General features: G+C 42.2%; 2 protein-coding genes across 2 annotated transcripts; one reads left to right on the forward strand and one right to left on the reverse strand.

Moving 5' to 3' along the window:
- Window positions 1-375: 375 nt before the first annotated feature.
- Window positions 376-10,403, forward strand: adamtsl7 (ADAMTS-like 7). The gene is made up of 13 exons (XM_058085088.2): window positions 376-537; window positions 3,176-3,214; window positions 4,656-4,776; window positions 4,850-5,025; window positions 5,091-5,196; window positions 5,272-5,457; window positions 5,668-5,797; window positions 5,888-6,110; window positions 7,176-7,349; window positions 7,452-7,625; window positions 7,692-7,871; window positions 9,493-9,637; window positions 9,716-10,403. Exons 1-13 carry the CDS (start codon window positions 376-378, stop codon window positions 9,868-9,870), a joined length of 1,971 nt encoding a protein of 656 aa, XP_057941071.2. The 3' UTR covers window positions 9,871-10,403.
- ptpn9b (protein tyrosine phosphatase non-receptor type 9b) lies at window positions 10,283-21,576 on the reverse strand. The gene is made up of 13 exons (XM_058061681.2): window positions 21,469-21,576; window positions 17,684-17,827; window positions 16,392-16,481; window positions 16,156-16,280; window positions 15,945-16,050; window positions 15,750-15,860; window positions 14,789-15,666; window positions 14,222-14,318; window positions 14,001-14,070; window positions 13,814-13,892; window positions 13,579-13,729; window positions 12,516-12,723; window positions 10,283-12,312 (listed from the first exon to the last, which is right to left on the reverse strand). Exons 1-13 carry the CDS (start codon window positions 21,499-21,501, stop codon window positions 12,089-12,091), a joined length of 2,316 nt encoding a protein of 771 aa, XP_057917664.2. The 5' UTR covers window positions 21,502-21,576; the 3' UTR covers window positions 10,283-12,088.
- Between the last annotated feature and the right edge of the window lie 157 nt (window positions 21,577-21,733).

Genomic DNA, 21,733 nt, shown 5'->3' on the forward strand with positions numbered 1-21,733 from the left:
GAATGTGGCTGCAGTTGCAGACCAGAGAATGAATGAATGAATTTACGGTGTTGAAAGGTGTGTGAGCCTTCACCTGTTCAAGATCCAAACCATGCAATTAGGTTAAGGTGACAGGCAGGCACAGACAGTGCAAGTTTGAAGACCTCTGCTCTTTGTGGTTATGCATATTGGGTTTGAAAAATATTGCGCTTTTTGCAATACTTTTAGGGCACAAGAAGCTGGTTTAAGGTCACCCAATTGGAAATTGCGATCATACACACAAATAAAACCAGTGTAAGGTTAGTGGGTGTAATGCTGCAGAGGAATGTCAGTCAGCTTTTCTCAGAGTTGTTACTGAGGTAAACGGTGGTTTGGGGACGTCCAGGTGTCAGAGGGATGGCGGAACCCCTCATTTGGTCTCTGGGGCAGCTGGCCCGCCAGGACGGGACAGGACAGGAGGACATCAAACAAGCCACAGCTGGAAGAGAGCTGAAAGGAGAAGGTGAGCAAGAGGAGAAACTGAAAACACACTCAGGCATTGACCACATAGAAAGTGGCGTAATGTAAGTGATAATAAACAATAGTTTACATTATTTTGCTTCAAATTATCTATGTTCTTACTTAGACTTATGCTGTATTCTTCTTTTTCTTTAAGTATTTTTTTTTTACCATTTTAAACAATATTTTATTATTATTTTTATATGTGATTTTTCAGTTTAATATTTCTGAGTTATATTCTATTTAGTGAAATTATTGGTGTTTATTGCTGTATTTATATGTATCATATTAAATAGGCGTGTCATAAGACACTTGCCCAGTTCAAGAGACGAGATATACATGATATACATACATATACATGACTTTTAAAAGTAAAAAAGTACAATGAAAAAACATAAAAAATACATATTGCAATCTACTAATTAAATTTGTACTACGCTATAATTCTCAAGTTCATTTTTATTTATTGTGTAATTAATAAATTAATTTATTATCATTCCAGGCCAAGGCAAAAAATCTTGTCACGTTTTAATCTTGTGGCACGAGTTCATATATTAAATAAATATTATTCTTTTCATCAAATATTATATATTAACAGTCCCATTCATTCATTCCTTTTGTTCTGCATGTGTGTTTTTCTTATTCATTCATTCATAATCTAGCACATTAACCTGTTCAGGGTCACGGCTACACATTGCTGTGGAATCTTGTCTCATCTTGTTAAAGATCTTTGTTGAGACGCTGCGGTGCCACAACCACACACTTTCAAGATTTAATCAGAGATGACACATTGCCTAATAACACACACACACACACACACACACACACACACACACACACACACACGCATAATAATAAAGCCAAATAGACATTCTTGTTGTAACGGCACTTGAGGTACAACATACTGTAATTCCCAGGATGTTCAACTTTTCTAGCGTGTGTCACTTCACAGCTCTCTATAGTGGCTATTCACTGCGGGGGGTCGGCGTCTCTCAACTGGCTATGTGCCAGACAGACACAACCTAATGCATGATGTGTGTCCATTTTCAGTATTATTGGTTAGCAATTTACATTTCAATGTTGTTTTACAGCTCTGCAGGATCATTTGTTTTTCTCTCGATATAACGATTGTGATATAATAATGATAGAATAAAACCTGTTGACGTTTCCCAATTGACATATAAATGTTGTTCTGACAGTAACATGTGTCCTGAGAAGCTTCACTTCACAGGCGACAGCTTTTGCAAAAAAACAGGCTTCGCCACACACCTTAATATATAGTCTGCAGCTTTGCCAACTATCCATCCGGCTAAATGCATCAGAGCTTTTTTAAAGTGGAACTATTATACTTTTTTCCACTTTTCTGACCTATAAATGTAGTTAGAATGTTGTATTCTCATGTTAAACGATGCCAAAGATTTTGCACATTTGGAAGCGAGCCCTGAAAGAAGTTAGAGATGGCTCAAAATGCTCTGTTTCAAAAGGTGTGGTAAAACCGTTCCTTTGTGACATCACAGAGGGGCGGACTTCCTTATATGGTTTATAGTTAGGAAGCACTTTGGGGCGTGTGACCAATCACAGTAGAGTGGGCATGCCCGGATGCGGGCCGCGGGTGGAATAAATTAAAACAGACTGTTTTGGTAGGGAGCAGAAATCAAAGGAAATACAACTGGAATAGGTGCAGATTCTGGAAAATCTAAAAAGTTTTCTGTGTGGATTATTGTGTGTAGCTGCTCTATAGAAGACCACAACTCAATACAAAGGGTCGAAAAATGAGCATAATAGGTTCCCTTTAAACTGTCTAAATTCTAACATCAAGGCTAGATTTACACCCCTGTACACCCTGGACTGGTCGCCAGCCAATCACAGGGCACATATAGACAAACAACCATTCACACTCACATTCATACCTATGGACAATTTGGAGTCGCCAATTAACCTAGCATGTTTTTTGGAATGTGGTAGGAAACCGGAGTACCCGGAGAAAACCCACGCATGCATGGGGAGAACATGCAAACTCCACACAAAGATGGCCGAGGGTGGAATTGAACCGTGGTCTCGGAGCTGTGAGGTCTGCACGCTAACCACTCGACCACCGTGCAGCCGGAAAATTATATACCCATTCCAAATATGAATGCTTATCAGTTCAATCGGGATTTTTTTCCCATAGTCAAACAAATTGGAGGTCACCACCTTGCATTTGATTTTTACAGGTTGGGAACATAACTGTATCTTTTTAGTCTTTTTTTTTAGAATCCATTAATTAGCCATGTGGGGTACACTATTGTAGATTTTTCTACAAGACACAAACCCATCATTTGATAGTAGTCCAGCTTTTGAATGTGACATTTTCACGCTTCTCTCTTTACGGATGAATAGAGCAATACTTAAAAAACTCGAGAAGTGATCTTTATCATGCTTTACCATTTCAAATATACACCAACATAGACACACACACACCGAGTTGTTACAGTGGCTATCATTTTAAACACTTTCTCTTTCCCCACCCATTTTTCTCTTTTCAATTCTCACCCGTCATGTCAGCCAAACCCATCTCACATAACACACATTCCCATCATTGTGTGTGTGTGTATGCGTGTGTGTTCTCTCTTCCCTCACTCTCTCCATGGCTGGATTATGGCAGCACCTCTGCTCCCTGCAGCTGACTCTCCTACAAATCTTCTTTTGTCTCCTTCAGCCAACATCAGGTGTCGGTCCTGGGAATGCTGGAGCCAAGGTAGGATGTTGAACAGTTTGTGTTGCAAAAAGCTAACAGAAAGTATTTGGCAAGTCGTCATTACTGGCAAGCTTCTTTCGGGATCCCAAACTGTAAATTACAAAAGCTCACTATTGGGCAAGCATGTAGGGTACCTTTACTCACTGTTTAAGAGTTATTGTATTGTTATTGTATTGTCATTTTATGTCAATTTCCAATTTCCATTTTCTCTGTCCTCGCATGGGTCTGCTGGAGCCTATCCCAATAGCCAGGGTACACCTTGGACTGGTCGCCAGGCAATGGCAAACACTGGTAACACCGGTAGTCCCACAAAAAATGCGTTATAACCAGATTACAGGTTACCGATGTTGTAGAAAGCCCAATGCTAAAATGCTAAAACTACTTACCATTGAAAGACGTCTTGGAGTAACATCTTTTCTTGAGAAACTTTGGGCTGTCCAGTCTCTACGTCCGGATCGGATTCAGGATCCAACAAATATGGCTGTATTTTACAGGTGGACATTTTAAAAAGATAAATCACCTTTTAATATCAACTCTTATAAAGTTGGATTCCTCCTTGAGATCGTAACCAACCACAACATAGTAGGCGTTTTCGGAGGAAGCATGAAATCCAGATGGAATAGGTGCAGATTCTGGAAGATCTAGATAGCTTTCTGTGCTGGTTATTGTGTGTAGCTGCTCGCTAGGAGTCCACAACACAATACAAAAGGATGAAAAATTTGCATAATAGGTCCCCTTTAAAGTCATAATTCCTACATATATATTCTTCCACGGGTGGCACGGCGGTCTAGTGGTTAGCGCGCAGACCTCACAGCTAGGAGACTAGGGTTCAATTCCCACCCTCGGCCATCTCTGTGTGGAGTTTGCATGTTCTCCCCGTGCATGTGTGGGTTTTCTCCGGGTACTCCGGTTTCCTCCCACATTCCAAAAACATGCTAGGTTAATTGGCCACTCCAAATTGTCCATAGGTATGAATATGAGTGTGAATGGTTGTTTGTCTATATGTGCCCTGTGATCCTCTGGCAACCAGTCCAGGGTGTACCCCACCTCTCGCCTGAAGACAGCTGGGATAGGCTCCAGCACCCCGCGACCCTCGTGAGGAAAAAGCGGTAGAAAATGAATGAATGAATGAGTATTCTTCTGAGGTTGATCACAAGAAAGCCAAAGAAAAAGCCAAAAAAATTATTTATAATTATTTATTTGCTCTTTCAAGATACACTGACATGGCATTTTTTTTTCATATAATGTTGGTCAAATTTAAGTGGCATTCCATTTTAGAGGTTCCACTCTGTTTCTGCTATTCTACATCTTAGATTTTGTTTATATTATGGGATGGTCAAAAATATGTTGATGCAACATTATAACGCAAAGAAAAAATAATGAAAACAAGCGATTCCACATCATATTTTGTCAATATCACAATTAATGCGATTATTTTCAGGTGGTTAAGGGCCACTTCTCCCGGACTTTCCTCCGCGTTGGATATCACAAGATTACAGAAATCCCGGCAGGAGCCTACAACATCAGCATCCGAGAGACCAAAAAGAGTCGCAACTACTTGGGTATACCTTAACACACACACAGACACTAACAATGGGATCCATCATGAGATAAGTAATACTAGTTTTTTTCCAGCTTTACAGACTCCAAGAGGCGCTGCTATCATCAATGGCAATTGGGTGATTGACAGGCCGGGGATCTTCAACGCAGTGGGAACACAGTTCACGTACCAACGACCCAATGAAGTCCGCTCTCGCACTGGAGAGTCCATCACAGCACCCGGACCACTGACTGACGACCTGCATGTTTATGTAAAGTATTGATTTATACATTTCCAACTCATAGTACTACCAGTACTACTTCTCTCTATATATAGTTGATCTACCAGCAGCCATCTCCCAGTGCATCCTATGAGTATGTCGTACTCATACACACCACCCCAGAACCTCTGACAACCACCACCGTAGCAACATCTGTCTCAGGTAAAGTATCTTTTTAAAAAACTTATTTTATTTTAATTAACTTTGTGAACCCTCATAATTTCCCACTTGAGACAGCGAGCCCACCTCACCCGAGCGAAAAGGTGCAGGGAGCCGGCTACCACGTGGCTACCAATGATATCATCACGGAGAAGCCTCACCAAAACCTGGTTCCCTCGAAGCCCAGTCTAAAGCCCCACTTCCTGCCTGTCTACATCTGGACTAAGAGTGGCCATATGGAGTGCAGCACCACATGTGGTACCGGTGAGTAAATGTATTCATATTCACACTGACTACTCTAAAGTACGTATATACTACAAGTATCATTTCTACAGCTTGGTCCCTTGAGAAGACATATATATATATATATCGATATATATATATATATATATACACTTTGTGATCAACTATGTATACAAGTAGTTCTCCTTCATTTATGTATATTGTGTGTATGTCCATGTGTACATGGCCCAGGCAGGCGGAAGATGCTTTGGGAGTGTATTGACAAGAATCTCCAAATGAGCGTTCCTGCTGACTTTTGTGATCCAGCCCTTGAACCAGCAAACAAGGAAGAAGACTGCAATATTCAAGCATGTCCTGCATAGTAAGCTTGGATTTGGTTTTGAGTTTTGGAAGCCACGCAAAGAGACAATATCTTCAGAGATGTTCCTCAAGTTGTTTTTCTTTGTGACAGCTGGGATGAAGGGGAGTGGTCAGAGTGCAGTAAGAAGTGCGGGCCCGGTACTCAGCATCGCCAGGTCATCTGTCGCCAGGTCACACATGTTCACACAAACGGGACGGAGACCTCAGTGACGGTCGCATCGCAACTGTGTGACTCAACTGATGAACCAGTCACCAAATCTTCCTGTCAGCTTAAGATTTGCAGCCAGTGGGAGATACGATCTGAGTGGAGCACGGTGAGCTGGAGTAAAGTATTACTAATATATCCATCCATTGTCTGTACCATTTATCCTCACGAGGGACAAACAACCATTCACACTCACATTCATACCTATGGACAATTTGGAGTCACCAATTAACCTAGCATGTTTTTGGAATGTGGGAGGAAACCGGAGTACCCGGAGAAAACCCACGCATGCACGGGGAGAACTTGGTTCTCCTAGCTGTGAGGCCTACGCGCTAAGCCCGTTGCACGCCGGCTGAGCTAGGAGACAGCTAGGGGAACGGAGTTCGATTCCACCGTCGGGCATCTCTGTGTGGCGTTTGCATGTTCTCCCCGTGCATGCGTGGGTTTTCTCCGGGAACTCTGGTTTCCTCCCACATTTAGACCCATATGAACAAGAACAATAGGAGAAAACGTACCTCGCCCCGATGTGGGATACCGGGGCCTCACTCTGGAGCCAGGCCCGGGGGAAGGGCTCGCAGGCGAGCGCCTGGTGGTCGGGCCTTCACCCGTGGAGCCCGCCCGGGCCCAGCCCGAAGAAGCCACACGGGATCTCCCGCTCGTAGACCCACCACCTACAGGGGCAAGCATAAGGGTCCGGTGCAATGTGTGTTGGGTGGCGGTCAAGGGCGGGTGCGTAGGCAACCTGGTCTTCGGCGGCCAAATCTGGTTCTTGGGACATGGAATGTCACTTCGCTGGTGGGGAAGGAACTTGAACTTGTGCGAGAGGTTGAGATATTCCGACTAGACATAGTCGGACTCACCTCGACCCACAGTTTGGGTTCCGGAACCAAACTCCTCAAGAGGGGCTGGACCATTCCAAAAACATGCTAGGTTAATTGACTCCAAATTGTCCATAGGTATGAATGTGAGTGTGAATGGTTGTTTGTCTATATGTGCCCTGTGATTGGCTGGCGACCAGTCCAGGGTGTACCCTGCCTCTCACCAAAGACAGCTGGGATAGGCTCCAGCAGCCACACGACCCTAGTAAGGATAAGCGGTAGAAAATGAATGAATGAATATTAAGTATACTCTAAGTCCTAAAAAATCCACCAATGTTTTATCCTCCTGCGTGTAGTGTTCAGTGCCATGTGGAGTGGGCCAGAAGAGCAGGAAAGTGGTGTGTGTGAGCAACCAGGGGGAAATCGAACCAGACGAGGAGTGCAACATGAACCTAAAGCCAGACTCCCTATACAATTGCGACATGGGGACCTGTGCACGCAGCTGGTTCGCCTCACTGTGGAGCCAACGGGTAAAAAAACACAATGATAGTACTACACTATACAGTGGAATTAGTGGTATCAATTCCCACTCAATGTCCTTATTACATTAATGGCTGTGTATTGTGTCGTAGTGTTCTGCAGAATGCGGTCAAGGCAACCGAACCAGGACCGCGGTGTGCCTGATGAACCATGTGTCTCACCTCCCGCTGGACAGTTGTGATGGCAAGCGTCCACAGGAAGTGACTTCATGTAACTCTGGTCCGTGCCAACACCGCTTGGAGTGGTACACCGGACCCTGGGGTCAGGTAATGAACCTGCATACACAATAGAAGACATTTTGAGTGACGTCTCACATGTGCGTGGTGTGAAAGTGTTCCGCAGAGTGCGGAAATGGCACTCAGACACGGAGTGTGGCTTGTATCCTGCAAAACAAAGGTCGCATGGAGGTGGTGGACAACATGAAATGTTCAAGTGTCTCGCAGCCAATCAGAGCTCGGCACTGCATGCTGGAGCCGTGCGGCGTGCGGTGGTATGTGACAGAGTGGAGCGCGGTAAGTTTGGAAAAGTTCCTATATGATGTTTAACATCTCTTGTGCTATATGGTGTAGTAATGATTCTCAAGCTGTGGTATGAGTGCCACTGGTGGTACCTTTTTTTTGCTGACAAAATTACAAAATATACCTATGTTTGTCACACTTAAATATTTCACATCATCAAACACATTTCAATATTAGTCAATGACAAGATGCAGTTTTATTATTATTATTTGTAATAATTGTTAATTCAGCCACATTGGATTGTTTTCCAGCATAAACCACCTTTATGAGGTCATGCCACAGCCTTTCAATAGGATTCAGGTCAGGACTTGGACTAGGCCACTCTTCATTTTGGGTTTTTTTAGCCATTCAGAAGTGGACATGCTGGTGTCTTTTAGATCATTATCCTTCTGCAGAACCCAAATTTGTTTCAGCTCAGATGGCCCGGATTTTTTTTTGGTACACAGCAGAATTCATGGTCCTATTTATTACAGGAAGTCTTCCAGGTGCTGAAGCAGCAAAACAGTCCCAGACCATCACACTACCACCACCATATTTTACTGTTGGTGTGATGTTCTTGAAACACACAGCTTCCAAAAAGTCCAACTTCGGACTTCATCGGACCACAGACTATTTTTGGGCTGCAGTTGTTTGGATGTTGTTGTGGGGTATTTTGTGACCTCTTGGATGAGTCGTGACTGCACTAATTTTTGTGGGCCGACCACTCCTGGGAAGGTTCACCACTGTTCCATGTTTTCACCATTTGTGGATAATGGCTCTCACTGTGGTTCGCTGGAGTCCCCACAGACTATTTTTGGGCTGCAGTTGTTTGGATGTTGTTGTGGGGTATTTTGTGACCTCTTGGATGAGTCGTCACTTCACTAATTTTGGTTGGCCAACCACTCCTGGGAAGGTTCACCACTGTTCCATGTCTTCACCATTTGTGGATAATGGCTCTCACTGTGGTTTGCTAGAGTCCCCACAGACTATTTTTGGGCTGCAGTTGTTTGGATGTTGTTGTGGGGTATTTTGTGACCTCTTGGATGAGTCGTCACTTCACTAATTTTGGTTGGCCGACCACTCCTGGGAAGGTTCACCACTGTTCCATGTCTTCACCATTTGTGGATAATGGCTCTCACTGTGGTTTGCTAGAGTCCCCACAGACTATTTTTGGGCTGCAGTTGTTTGGATGTTGTTGTGGGGTATTTTGTGACCTCTTAGATGAGTCGTCACTGCACTAATTTTTGTTGGCCGACCACTTCTCGGAAGGTTCACCACTGTTCCATGTTTTCACCATTTGTGGATAATGGCTCTCACTGTGGTTTGCTGGAGTCCCAAAGCTTATAAACAAATAGATCTTATTTAATCTTGGTAAAGTATGTTTGTATGTTTTAATAGAGTATGGCCTCTTGCCCAAAGACAGCTGGGGTAGTGTCCAGCATACCTATGACCCTAGTGAGGATAATCGACATCGAAAATCTTAGACATTTAAATGTGACAAGCAAAAATAAGAAATCATGTATGAAATAATTGTATAAATACACATTTATTAACCAAAGATGCACTGAAGTTCAATTTCAATTTAAAAAATTCAATTTGCTTAAACTTTAATGTTGAACTCATATGCCAATGACAGTGTTCCCGCTCCTGCAACGGAGGCTATCGTGTGCGTGAGGTGCGCTGCCTTACAGACAGCATCTCACCAAGCACCCAGTGTGACCCCACATTGACTCCCGACAATCGAGAAGAATGCAACACACAACCTTGCACAGCTCAGATAAGTACGTTTTCTCACTGAAAAAGGTGTTCCCGGCCTTGTCGCGTCTATACTTGAGCCTTTTACTGTTTGCTTTTTGCAGAGCCATCCTGCAGTGACCAGTACCCCAACTGCATGGTGGTGGTTCAAGCCCGCCTCTGCATTTATTCATACTATAAAAGTGTCTGCTGCACCTCGTGTAGCCGAGCCCAGAACACTTATCCAAATTCCTTTCAAAAGAATTACATTCGCAGATGATTCTGCCCCAAAAGAGTTACTTCTGTTATATGATGTAGTTGCTACGTATGTGACAAAATAGTTATTTTATTGTCAGTGCAACTTTAAACAGAACACATCATAATGTTGTTGTATATTTATTCATAATAAACATCTGGTGTTTTTTTGGGCCCAGAGTAATAAGTTAATTTGCATCTTAAAAAAGACAACAAATGAGGTGTGAAAGGAACCATTAAAAAGAAAGAAGAGGTTTGTGCCACCGTCTTCATACATCGTCCTTGTATCTTTCCAGTTCCACTAATGAGTTATTTTGCCACCACCTACCAAATCTTTTTGTGGCTGTCCAAATGAATGAATTTGAATATAGTAGTCCCTTGAGAAGACATAATAAAACTGCTTCTGACTCATGTAGTATTACAATAGCAGAGTGTAAAAGATGAGAAACTTCGTACACTTTTAGTGATAGCATTGCTTTAATGGGCCAGCCAGGCATACAGGGTGTAAAAAGGCCATCATTCAATCACAAGAACATACATGATAACATTAAAAACAACATGGATGACAAATGATCTTGTTTTTTTTATGCGCTCCTCGTATAACAATTGAAAAATGTAGCTCCATAGCATGACCTTTGTTATTAGAACATCCTCAACATGCTCCTCCTACATGTGTGTGGATGTGAGGCTGCACCGGCAGGTCCATGCAGAGGATACATCGAAGGTGAGCCTGGGACTTTGGCATTAGAGGGGTACAATTACACAAACATGAACCCAATAGCAGTCCCCTTTAAAACATTCAAGGCTCTCTGTCCATGCAAACAAACCATCAATCATCACAGCAACGCTTTCCTTGGCCAGACCGTAAGACTTAAATTCTCTAAAAGTACTCACAAGCAATCATTTATATAAGTCAGTTGTGAAAATACTATGATAGGGGATACTCAACAATGTATGCCACTGTTTAACAACAAAAATATAGATATAGTTCAATTCCTATTTGATTTGTTCAGCTTATCACATGATTCTGTTGTGGTTCGTACCAACATTCAATGTTTTTTTTTTTCCTACAAAGACAAATATTACACCAGGACAAAATACAGTGAAAAAATACAAAATAAAGATGTAATTTTTTGTGATAATTTAGATGCACAGTGCTGTAACAGATCTTTAAAGAAACAAAAAATTGCACCCTGAGGTCAAATGATAAAGAGGAACCAACTCACTACGTCCTATTACTCCCTTAGTGGCAGCACTGAAGGCAAGAAGTGTGCATCATGTCCTGTGTGACCCATAGTCAGCGTGCACAAGCTTGGCTGTTATTACTATATTTGCTGCACTGTGAGAAACAAGAGAAACCTGAAGGCACAATTATTTGAGGCAAAGTATGTCTCAAGAACTTGGAGTAACACTGAAAAGAGTAATGGACTAAGAGGATACACAGAACAGTTGACAGCTTTGTAATTTAAGGCCAAATCACTTGAAAATATCCAATTAGAGTAAAATGTGAAGACTTGGCATGAGATCATTTTTAATCCAATTCTTTTTCTAATAGCCTGGCTTGCGACAGATATTTTCCTGTCCAGCTTCAAAACAATTATATTAAACAAGGCTTCAAGAGGTTACTATGCACAATGATGTATAAATGTACTGTATGTTACAAGAATATACATGGTTTCAGTCTATATCTTAGTAAGGACTACATCCAAGCATTTGAGGTGACGACTTTGGCTTTGAAAAGTCTAGTCTACATACACACACAATATGAAAGGACAAAAAAAACAAACGACAAAAATAAAATAAATAAAATCCACATGATCTGTGACACCATGTCTGATGCAGAGCACTCCCTCTAAAAAAGGATACAAAGAGGAACCTGGATGAGGGTTTTGGTGGGTTCAAGTTTGCCATTCCTCATGTGAAAGTCAATAGAAAAATGCTACAAGGTTCTTGTCAAGGAGACAAGTGCAAGGAAGACGAGCTCCCCTGCGGTTTTACCCTGAAATTGGCAGGACTTGTTCATAGACGTAGCTCGCACTCTCCACTTCCTGTATTTTCATTTACAGGAAGCACTTTGTCTCTCCCTCTGTGTGTGTGTGTGTGTGTTCACGTGAGGGATGAACATGTATCGGAGCATCAAGTGCAAAAACATGACGTCCATGCTTCTCCCCTCTCTGATGGCCCCTTTCTACTCCATCCTATGACAATGGCTTAAGTTGGGCTATTCCATTCGTACGTGTCACTCATTCGCTGTCTGTTTCTATGTCCGAGTCGGACCACTGCACCGGGCTGAGCTTGCCACGGCGCATGGCGTACTCGATGACAGCGGTGTAGCAGAAATAGTATTGGTCCCAGGTCTGGATGCTGAAAGCCCTCTGTGTACGCATGCGCCGGACAGTCTGACGGATGTCTACTGTGCCGATGTCCTCCAGCCGGTCCAGGCAAATGTCCAGTGTGCAGAAGGTGCCTAAGCCACAAAGGAGGGGAGGATAGGAGAGGAAATCAATATTGTTTGAGACAACGTTGCCGAGAAACAGCAAAGGAGAAAGCAGATATTCCATTAGTCGGGTGCCGTTCTCTCAGAAACAAAAACAAGATCATTTAAAAGGCCTGTCAGAACACAAATGGACTTTCATGCTGATTTGTCCAGACTTGTACAATTTGCATTACCTGTCCGGCCAATGCCCGCACTGCAGTGTACAACCACAGGAGGGCCCCCTGGAGAGCCTGTCCAACTGGAACCCAGACTCTGGACGGCGGCATCCTGCCTCTGAAGTACATGCTCGCGAAAGTCTAACATGGCAGACGCACTTTTGGGCACCCCAAAGTCTGGCCAGCTGACATAGAGGTAGTGGAAGACCTCTCGTCTCTCCCCAGACTAAAAAAAAGAAAGAAAAAGAAAAATTCACTGGCCGGAACACTTGGTACACCCGCACAATTTCATGACATCTAGTGGCCTACCTAGGTTCCCAAAGTGAGGTACGCCAATTGTCATGGGGGTACATGAATAAAAATGATCAACAACAAGCGCCTAACATACATAATTACGAGGGTGCCTGAATGTGTCTCAGTGCAAAGAAGGAAGGAGAGTTACATGAACATAGTTAAATGATTAAGTCATGAAGTTTTATTCATATTCAATACCCAACTGAGAGAACCTGTCAATGCGTGTTGAGAGGGTAGAGATTACTCTGAAAATTATGGTTTATCGCTAATTCTATTTTTGTGATACTGTTTCGTCGTGTTTGTTAAACGTTCCCTTTTCCATTTGGTTTGTTTGTTTCTTTCGGCTTTGTCTTTACAGAGTCGCAACAGTGGATCTTTTTGACCTCTATACGGATTTTTGGCTTGAGCCCTTTATATTCCGAATGCCCTTACTTGACAAATACTGATAATGCTTACTGGAGATTCCACCCTGAGGCATCCGCTCCAAAGTCCAGAACGCTAATATCTAATTAATATGCACACTTCAATCATAGTGATTGGGAGTGGACAAAAGCAAAGCTTCAAAGTTGATCCCATTCAAATGGAAGCATCCCAACAGCTGGGCAAAAGGTATAGGACAAATACTAACTAAAAAAGGTAGTTCGTAGCCATTTCCAAGGGCACTCAAGGTGTCTGGTGAGTGTATAAACCTTGTTATCAGATATATGATAATGTTTTTAGGTTTTGAATTTACACTCTTGAATAAAATAAATAATGGATGACTGCCCATAATGAAGTAACAACTCACTTGAGTATTATAGATTTCCAAATGAGAGAGTTTGAAGTCCTGGAAAACCTGAATGTGGGTGTTCCTGATGAGGAAACATCCATGCTGCTCTGTTCTGCCTTCCTCCAGTGGCCAATACTGACCACACTTAACGCGCCCTCGCTCCACCACTCTGAAACAAAAACAATATATACATATATGACCACTACTAACTTTGTGTATGTACTTATATCTAATTATTATACATAAAAAGTACCTGGTTGTCATGACAATGATAAGTACCATCTGCTCCCACACCATGCGCCAAAAGTCCCCAAATGTTTTGGGCAAAGGACCTGAGAGACAAAAATACAATCTCAATTTCGGAAATTGGAACGGGCCAGCAAGTGTATGCGCTGCAAGATGTCATTAAGCTAATGAAGAGTAGAATGTGCGCTGCTAACCCTGAGTAGCAATGTAGGCCTTTCTCCTCTTGAAGCCGTCCATGAAACTGGCATTGATGTAATCTGATGTCTGCAAGACAGACGGCAGCAGAAGAGTGGGTGGGTGATTTGAGCGTGGTGGTGAATCACTACTCAATAAGGCCTCTCGCACAAAATGTTGTACATGTATTAAAGAAGCTCTGCACCGAGAGAATGAACAGTTTAGACGGGTTTATTATTACCTCGTCCTCGTCATCACAGAACTGGCAGAGGCGTACTCTGGACTGGTCGAGGCAGAGAACATCGCTGTATCGGTTCTTGAGCTGATTGGACAGTTTCCTGTACAGAAAGATACAAATAGGTAAAGAAATATCAGATATCACAACTGCTGCCAACAGGCATGTTGATACACAAGCCAGGAATGTCAGAACATTAACAGACTGGCCAGCATTTAGCTTGACCTTGGATTTGTATGGAATTTGAAATAATTTCTTCAACAGAAAATGTAAACAGAGCTTGCGTGTGTCACGTACCCTCTTGCGAGATTACAGCATCACGCCCCTACAGCATTGACTTACTTGAAAAGACCTAATGTATTCCAGGGTCAAACACATATGGCCTAACCGCTTTACAATGATAGATAAGCCAAAACTATCATTGTATGCATATGAGGTACAAAAGAACAGAATGATACTCCCCATTTGACCTCATTAATACTAGCAATAAGCCCAAGAACAAAGAAAACAACAATTCAGAAATAAAAAAAAATAAAATTAAAACAGCAGTATATGTCTGAGAGAATATCTTACTTGGAGTAATCAAAGGTGCCTGCTGGGGGCTCCTTGCGAATCTCTTCATATTCCTGATAGATCCCCTTCTTCTTCCTCCTCTTGATATGCTCCACCAACTCACGCACTGCCATTCCTCCCTGTTCCGGCATGTGAATGGACTCCTGCATGCAGCAATCCTCAACATCTGGACCCCATGACGACAACGGTGGCGACTGTGAGGCGGGCTGGTGAGGTGGTCGAGGTAAAGATTTTTGGGGCAAAGGCGGCACTCCTTCCTCGTCCTCTTCATCCGCCTCTTTAATATTTTCATTCAGATGTCTATGTTCAGAGTCTGTTGTTTTTACAGTTGCTGCGTCGTCGCCGTCGTCGTCCTTGTGAGAGAGTGGAGTGTCAGGGGGCGTGTCTGACTGAGGTGGTGCTTGGTGGCCACGGCCATTCATATTAGAATTAGGACTCATGTTGGTTCCACTCACAGCTGACCCGTTCCAGTGTTGATGGCTCCCCTGTAGCCTGTTAGCAGCAGAATGCGGGCTTTGCTGAGGGTGTCCTTGAGTCCTGCCCTCCTCCACACCGCAGTGGTTGTGAGGGTTAGCATTGTTATCGTCGTAGCAATTCGAGTTACCTGCAGCTAGCCCTGAGCCCAGCTGGGTATTTAAATGGGTGTGAGACAGTTTGGCACCGACGCTCGGGTCGCCACACTCCTGACTGTAAGAGCGCAGAAGGCTTCCCACGCAGTCATGGGCATCATGTTCTTGTGTATCCCCCTCAACGGTGTTAGCGTTGACACAGGACTGGATCCAGGCCACGTGGCTATACTGGGAAGTCCCGCTAAGGTGCTCTGGGAGGGAGGAGACCGGGATGTGACTGGCCAGCTCTTGAGCCTTCACTGTGCATACCTGGTGGATGAAGAACATTTCAGCTGACTTAAAATAGCAGAGATCATGATCTATCCTCAATAGAGACCTAAAAACAGACGTACCCGTTCTCTCAGTTTTTCACGCACAAAGAGGCGCAGAACTGCAAAAGGTGCTCGGAACCAAAGAGGAGACGACACAATGAAGACACATTTTAGACGAGCAGGAAACGCCCCCTGGGAGAAGCAAACCATATTCAATGAGAGAGATGTCTTATAATAAATCTATACAACCTAGAAGACAATATTCCTTGTATTAACCTTGAGCAGATTGAGTATCTTGACACAGAGATCATAGTCAAAATTCCCATAGCTGGAGTTGGTCATGTCATAGATAAATATGAGTCCATCTCTCTGGGTTTGAACACTAGGGGGAAAAAAAGAAAAAACATTTAGAAATGAGCTTCAGGTTCATGGCTTAAGCATATAAGCAAACATAGCCAGTTAAAAGCAGAGTCGAGGGATGCATTACCTCTCTATGGCTTTATCCAGCTGATAGATGATGGCCTGGAGCACCGCTTTGTGTGTGGTTATGTCTGGCCGATGGAGACGAGCAGTGAAGAGCGCCAGGGCGGCACCGTTTGCATCACGCCCGGGCTGGAGGGAACATATCATCGTTGGTAAGGAGAAGCACAATTATGTGTGCAAATTCTGATACAAACAGGAGATCGATATTTGTAAAATGATATTCGGGTCTCCACCACTCACCAGGACTGTGAATTTGCCACTGAGCAGCTCGGAGCGGAGTGGCTCCTCATCTGGATTGATATTGATGATCCCCTCTTTGAGTCTTGTGTTCTGAGAAAAGAAAACAGTCATTGGCTTGCAGCATGTTGTAAAATAAATATTAATGATAAGACTCAGTTTGCTTTAATCACAGTATCAGTCCACAAAAAAAGAATAGACTCAAGGTGTGTGATTTGAAAAAAAAAAAATCAGTCTCTTTGCATTATAGTACAGGTTGCTATAACATAGTTCAGAGGTGTAAACCATAATCTGTCTGGTGTTTCCACCTTCATAAGTTGATTAACAATTAATGTGATATCTTTGAAAGGTATGCAAAGTCCCGAAATACTTTGTTTTCTGGATGCAACATGTCTGCTTTGCTACAAATTCTTCAACAGCATCCACCATGTGACATGTTGTGATATGTGCCTGAAGCCATTGTTGAAAAATTCTACTTCTACCAAATGCACCCGCCCCAAAAAGGTCAAGTTCACTGTATTTTCTTTCACGCCAGATCACAACACAGGTCATAATTAATTTGAAATCAAAATCTTACATTTCAATAGCGAATAACAAAAATGTTTCATTACACTTCACTTTGAAAAATGTGCACCATATTCGCCTGTCTGACCTTTTGCCACATGACGGATAAGGAGAGGAAGAAAAGACCGAGAGAACGGTATTTAAAGTTAACTTTTGCATCCTTCATTCAAGCCTGTAAAAACGACCTTAAAGTCAACATTACCACCGACCAGGCCTGTCATGATTATGGATAAATTTAGTTATCAATCAAAAACATAAAATAAAAAATGAGTGAAAATAAAAATGCGCGGGAGGATTTCAGCATAAACAGCAAGTTGACCACCGTGATGTGTATCCATTGAAGCGTGGCAATCATATACCACAACAAATCAAGTTTGTTGCTATGCAATGTTTGTATCTATACAATGTGAATTTAAGAAATAAATGCTGACAGTAATATTTGAGATAATATCTAAAAAAAGTGAAACCAATTGGTCATTCATTGTTAAGTGAAGCTCTTTAACCAAGCAAAATTGTTCTACCAGTTTACTCAATTAATTGATGGAATTTTCAATAGAATACTCGATTACTAAAATGTTGGATTTTTGTTGGAAAATGCAGCCCAAGTGTTCCCCAACCAGGGGAAATACTGAAACAACAATGTAAGTTGCATCACTGTCAGGCGATTGACAATCTGGATCATTTCAGAAAAATTACACAATTGAAAAAGGTAAGTCAAGGCCCAGCTGTACCTTGTATGCTTGAAGGAGGTTGATGGCACGGGGGACGTCAAACTTCCGGGCCATAAGAAACTTGACGGCTGTGGGTCGGGAGACGAGCCCGGCACTGTGAGGCTGCTCCCTGTGACGCACCTCACTCAGGAACTCCTCCACAGCCTAGCAGGAGATGGGAGGGGGGAAAAAAAAGACATGAGATGAGTGTAACAAGAATGAAAAAATGCATAACTGGACACCAGGAAAAGTGATCTGAGTGAAATATATGTTCTCCTAGAAAACCCAAAAATCTAGAAATCCTAGAAATCTAGAATTCCTAAAAGACAAGTCATCATAAATTCGACCAAAGACAGCTGGGATAGGCTCCAGCATGCCCGCGACTCTTGTGAGGATAAGTGGTATAGAAAATGGATGGATAGTTGTATTCCAACTTTTCCAACTCTCATAATTATGACTTAATTCCCATAATATTGTGTCTTTATTCTTGTAACATGATAATCTTTTCCCAACCTAAATACACATTTCCAAAATTACAAATGTATTGTTTTGTTTCCCACAATATAAAATATATATATATGTATACTATTTCAGCTTTATGATAGTAAAATGACATGACAATTTATTGTTACAGTGCAATTTTTTTCCTCTTAATATTTTGCCTTTATCCTTGTAAAATTACTGCTTTTTAGTGTTCTTGTTAAACTGCATTTTTACAATGTGCTACAGGCTGCAAATAGCCCCCAAGCCGCACTTTTGGACACATGGTCTAGAGATTTACACATGTGAATCGACAGGCTGTTGCTGCATCCTGTCCGTCAATGGGGATGTTGAATTTTACTGCAAATCAATACCCTAGTAGAATATAGCGCAGTAATCAGTAAAAGTAATTATCATTACCTTGGGCCAACCGCAAACACATTTACAAGTGGGGGCGTCAAGATGTCACTCTATTGTCCAGATGATTTTGCCAGGACATGCATTTCTGCCAGAGCAAATATTTCCTTTTTTAAAAAAAAAATAACATAATGCCTTCCTGGCTGGCGACCATTCCATGGTGTACCCTGTCTCTCGCCCAGAGACAGGTTCCACGGTATTTATGTATCCTTGTATTATTACCATGTGACTAGTACCGTAGTGAAGTTGGTTTTACGTTGGACATTCGTCTCCGTAGGAAGAGCGGTAGTCCCCATCACTGTACCTGGGCTGCTCTCTCCTGCTGCAGGGAGCATGCACAGAAGTGCCACTCTCAGAGCTGCTTGTTCTACTAGGGACCATCAATAAATTTTCCATTCATTTCTATTCCATTGAAGAGCGTTTGCTAAAAAAAAACCCAAAAACACCTAAATCACTAGTATACAAAGTGGTTTGGAGGTCAAAGGTCACATGACCAGTTCACATTAAAAAAAAATCATAAAATCTTAGCAAAGTTACGTAGAAAAGCAAAAACATGTGTATGGTACTGGCAGACTAGTCCTACTGATACAAAGTGGTTTTGAGGTCAAAGGTCACATGGCCTGGAAGCTATTAAAAATGACTTGTGTAAAAAATTCACGCAAAATCTCAGCAAAGTTAGAACGGCAAAAAGGTGTGTATGGCGCAAAAAGCCTTGTCCTATTGATATAAGGTGCTTTAGAGGTCAAAGGTCCCATGACCCGGAAGCTATTAAAAATGTTTTCTTTCGGGCTTTTTTCTGATTACGGAGTCGCCACATGATTTGTGTCAAAAAATTAATATACAAAAATGTACCAGCAAAGGAGTCCTACCAATATAAAGTGGTTAAAAGGTCAAGGGTCACATGATCTGGAAGCTATTGAAAAGATTTGTGTATAAAAGTTAGATAAAATCCTAATAAAACATTATTAGAATAACAAAAAGGTGTGCATGGTACTACAAGGCCAGTTCTCATATGAAATTAATTTATTGTAATTGTAACATTCAAAATATAAGTACAATAATTCAATCAATTCACCTGTCAATTAATTTTTATGCAGTGTAGCACACGTGTATAATAGCCAAAGTGCACAGATGGAGTGAATAAATACTGCTTTGTAATACTCCAGCAATAATTAGTGATAACACAGTAATCAAAAGTTCAGCAGCTGATCAGGGCAGCGCAGGACATGAGATGGGGAAGATAAAAGCAATCCGACAAATGATGTCCCTTTAGTAGTTACGGTTACGTTGAGGCTACAGGCTGTCGATCAATCTGGTGGGCCTGGAGCAAATAGACCAGTCTCTTTTCCCTGAAGGCAGTAAGTGGAATAAGTCATGGGCATGATGATGCATGTCACATAAGATATCACATGTCTCAGGTACTGTGTGATGTGGGGTAGATGGTACTCATCTCTGGAAGTCTTGTCCGAGTGATTACACCCGCTGTTTTCAACACTTTGTGGAGTGCCTGATGATCAGCCCTACTGCAGCTAGAAAACCACTCAAATAATCGCTCTGTTATCACTGTGCTAATGGCACCGTTATAGTTCACCAAGAGTATTGAAAAGTTTCACAAAAGGTGTGCATTGTAATAGTAGGCTTGTGTTTGAAGCTATCAAATATTATCCTTGATTTTGCTATATCAAACATTCATATAAATCCTATTAAACAAATAGGTGTGTGCATTGTACTAGGAGGATGGGATTACTAATATAAAGTGACTTGAAGTGCCTAGGTTGTATGGCCTGCGGGCTTTCATACAACATCTTTGATTTTTTTAATGTTAAAAAGTCATAAAATATAAAACTGCTAAAAATGGGTGTGCTAAATGCTTTAATGGTAGGACTAATTATTTGACATGGTTATGGATCAATTTCTGGTAAGATTTAGATTTTTTTTAGCACTCTCTCGTCAGTGGAATGGAAGTGAATGGAAATTTATTGACTGTCCCTAGTACCAAGAAGCAGCTCCGAGAGCGGCACTTCCGTGCGAGCTCCCGGCAGCAGGAGACAGCAGCCCGGGCACAGTGAGGGGGACTACCGCTGTTCCTACGGAGACGAATATCCAACGACCAATGTAAAACTAACTTCACCACGGTGTGACACTAGTGGAAACTACTCATATGTAGATAGTAGTGTACAGTTTTTCATATTTCACACTTAACCTTCCTTCATAAGGACCAAACATGACATGCGATTAAAATGAAGTAGTCAGGTAATCTGTTTACTATCCATGACAGGCTTGCTCCGCTTGCGACAAATATATGGATGCTCACTATGAGATCTGAGATTCACTTCAGAACTGTCGTTGATAAATTGTAACGCCGCTGGACTGAGTTAGCTCCAATGGGGGGGGAAAGTCCACATTTCAGGCGACATATTAACAGGAACGTTGCTCTGTGGGACCCCATTGTATCATGTCGTAAGAAACGGCTATGTCGATTAATTTCCATGCTGAACAACAGTAGTTGTTAGCATTTAAGGCTAAATTGCATGTGGTAGCTGAAGGCTAACGACAGCTACACAGGGACTCTACGCCACGTCCATGGAGACAGTAACAAAAATGTTTTAAGTAAATATGAATGACGTAAGTTGGACTCTGTGAAAATATTAAGTCCAGAAATTTAACAGCTCTTACTAGTATGATTTAGTCATGGGTTAACTGTCCCCGGCGAAGCGCCGTTATGCTAACACATGCTAACCGCTGTCAGTCACACAGGAGACAGTCGCCCGTACAAGATGGTCCGATTGGGGCCATGCCAACTAATTCTTCGCCTGTTTCTTAAGGCAATACAAACGGACAAAATTCAGCGTATATGGAGGGTTTTGATAGAATAAAAACAAGAGAAAAGTCGGTCGAGACACGCTTACCAGGTGCTCCTGAGCTGTCAAGGCTTCCGCCATCTTGAAGCCTCAGCAACTTCGTAACGGGCGCGCCCACCAGCTGCTCGCTCACGCCCTAGTGATCCAGACAGGCCCAACAAAATAATATAATTTATAATAATAATAATATTATAATAATATGCCTCCATACTTTTAAAGGCGTATAACCATATATGTGTCTTTAAATCATACGACGACAATAGGTACTTGTCTTGAGATTCTACCGTGTCTGTCAGTAATTTTTATTTTTTTG

Source organism: Doryrhamphus excisus, linkage group LG9 (genome assembly GCF_037039965.1).
Source record: "Doryrhamphus excisus strain RoL-2023G ecotype Guam linkage group LG9, RoL_Dexc_Guam_v1.1, whole genome shotgun sequence".
In the NCBI taxonomy this organism is placed as follows: domain Eukaryota; kingdom Metazoa; phylum Chordata; class Actinopteri; order Syngnathiformes; family Syngnathidae; genus Doryrhamphus; species Doryrhamphus excisus.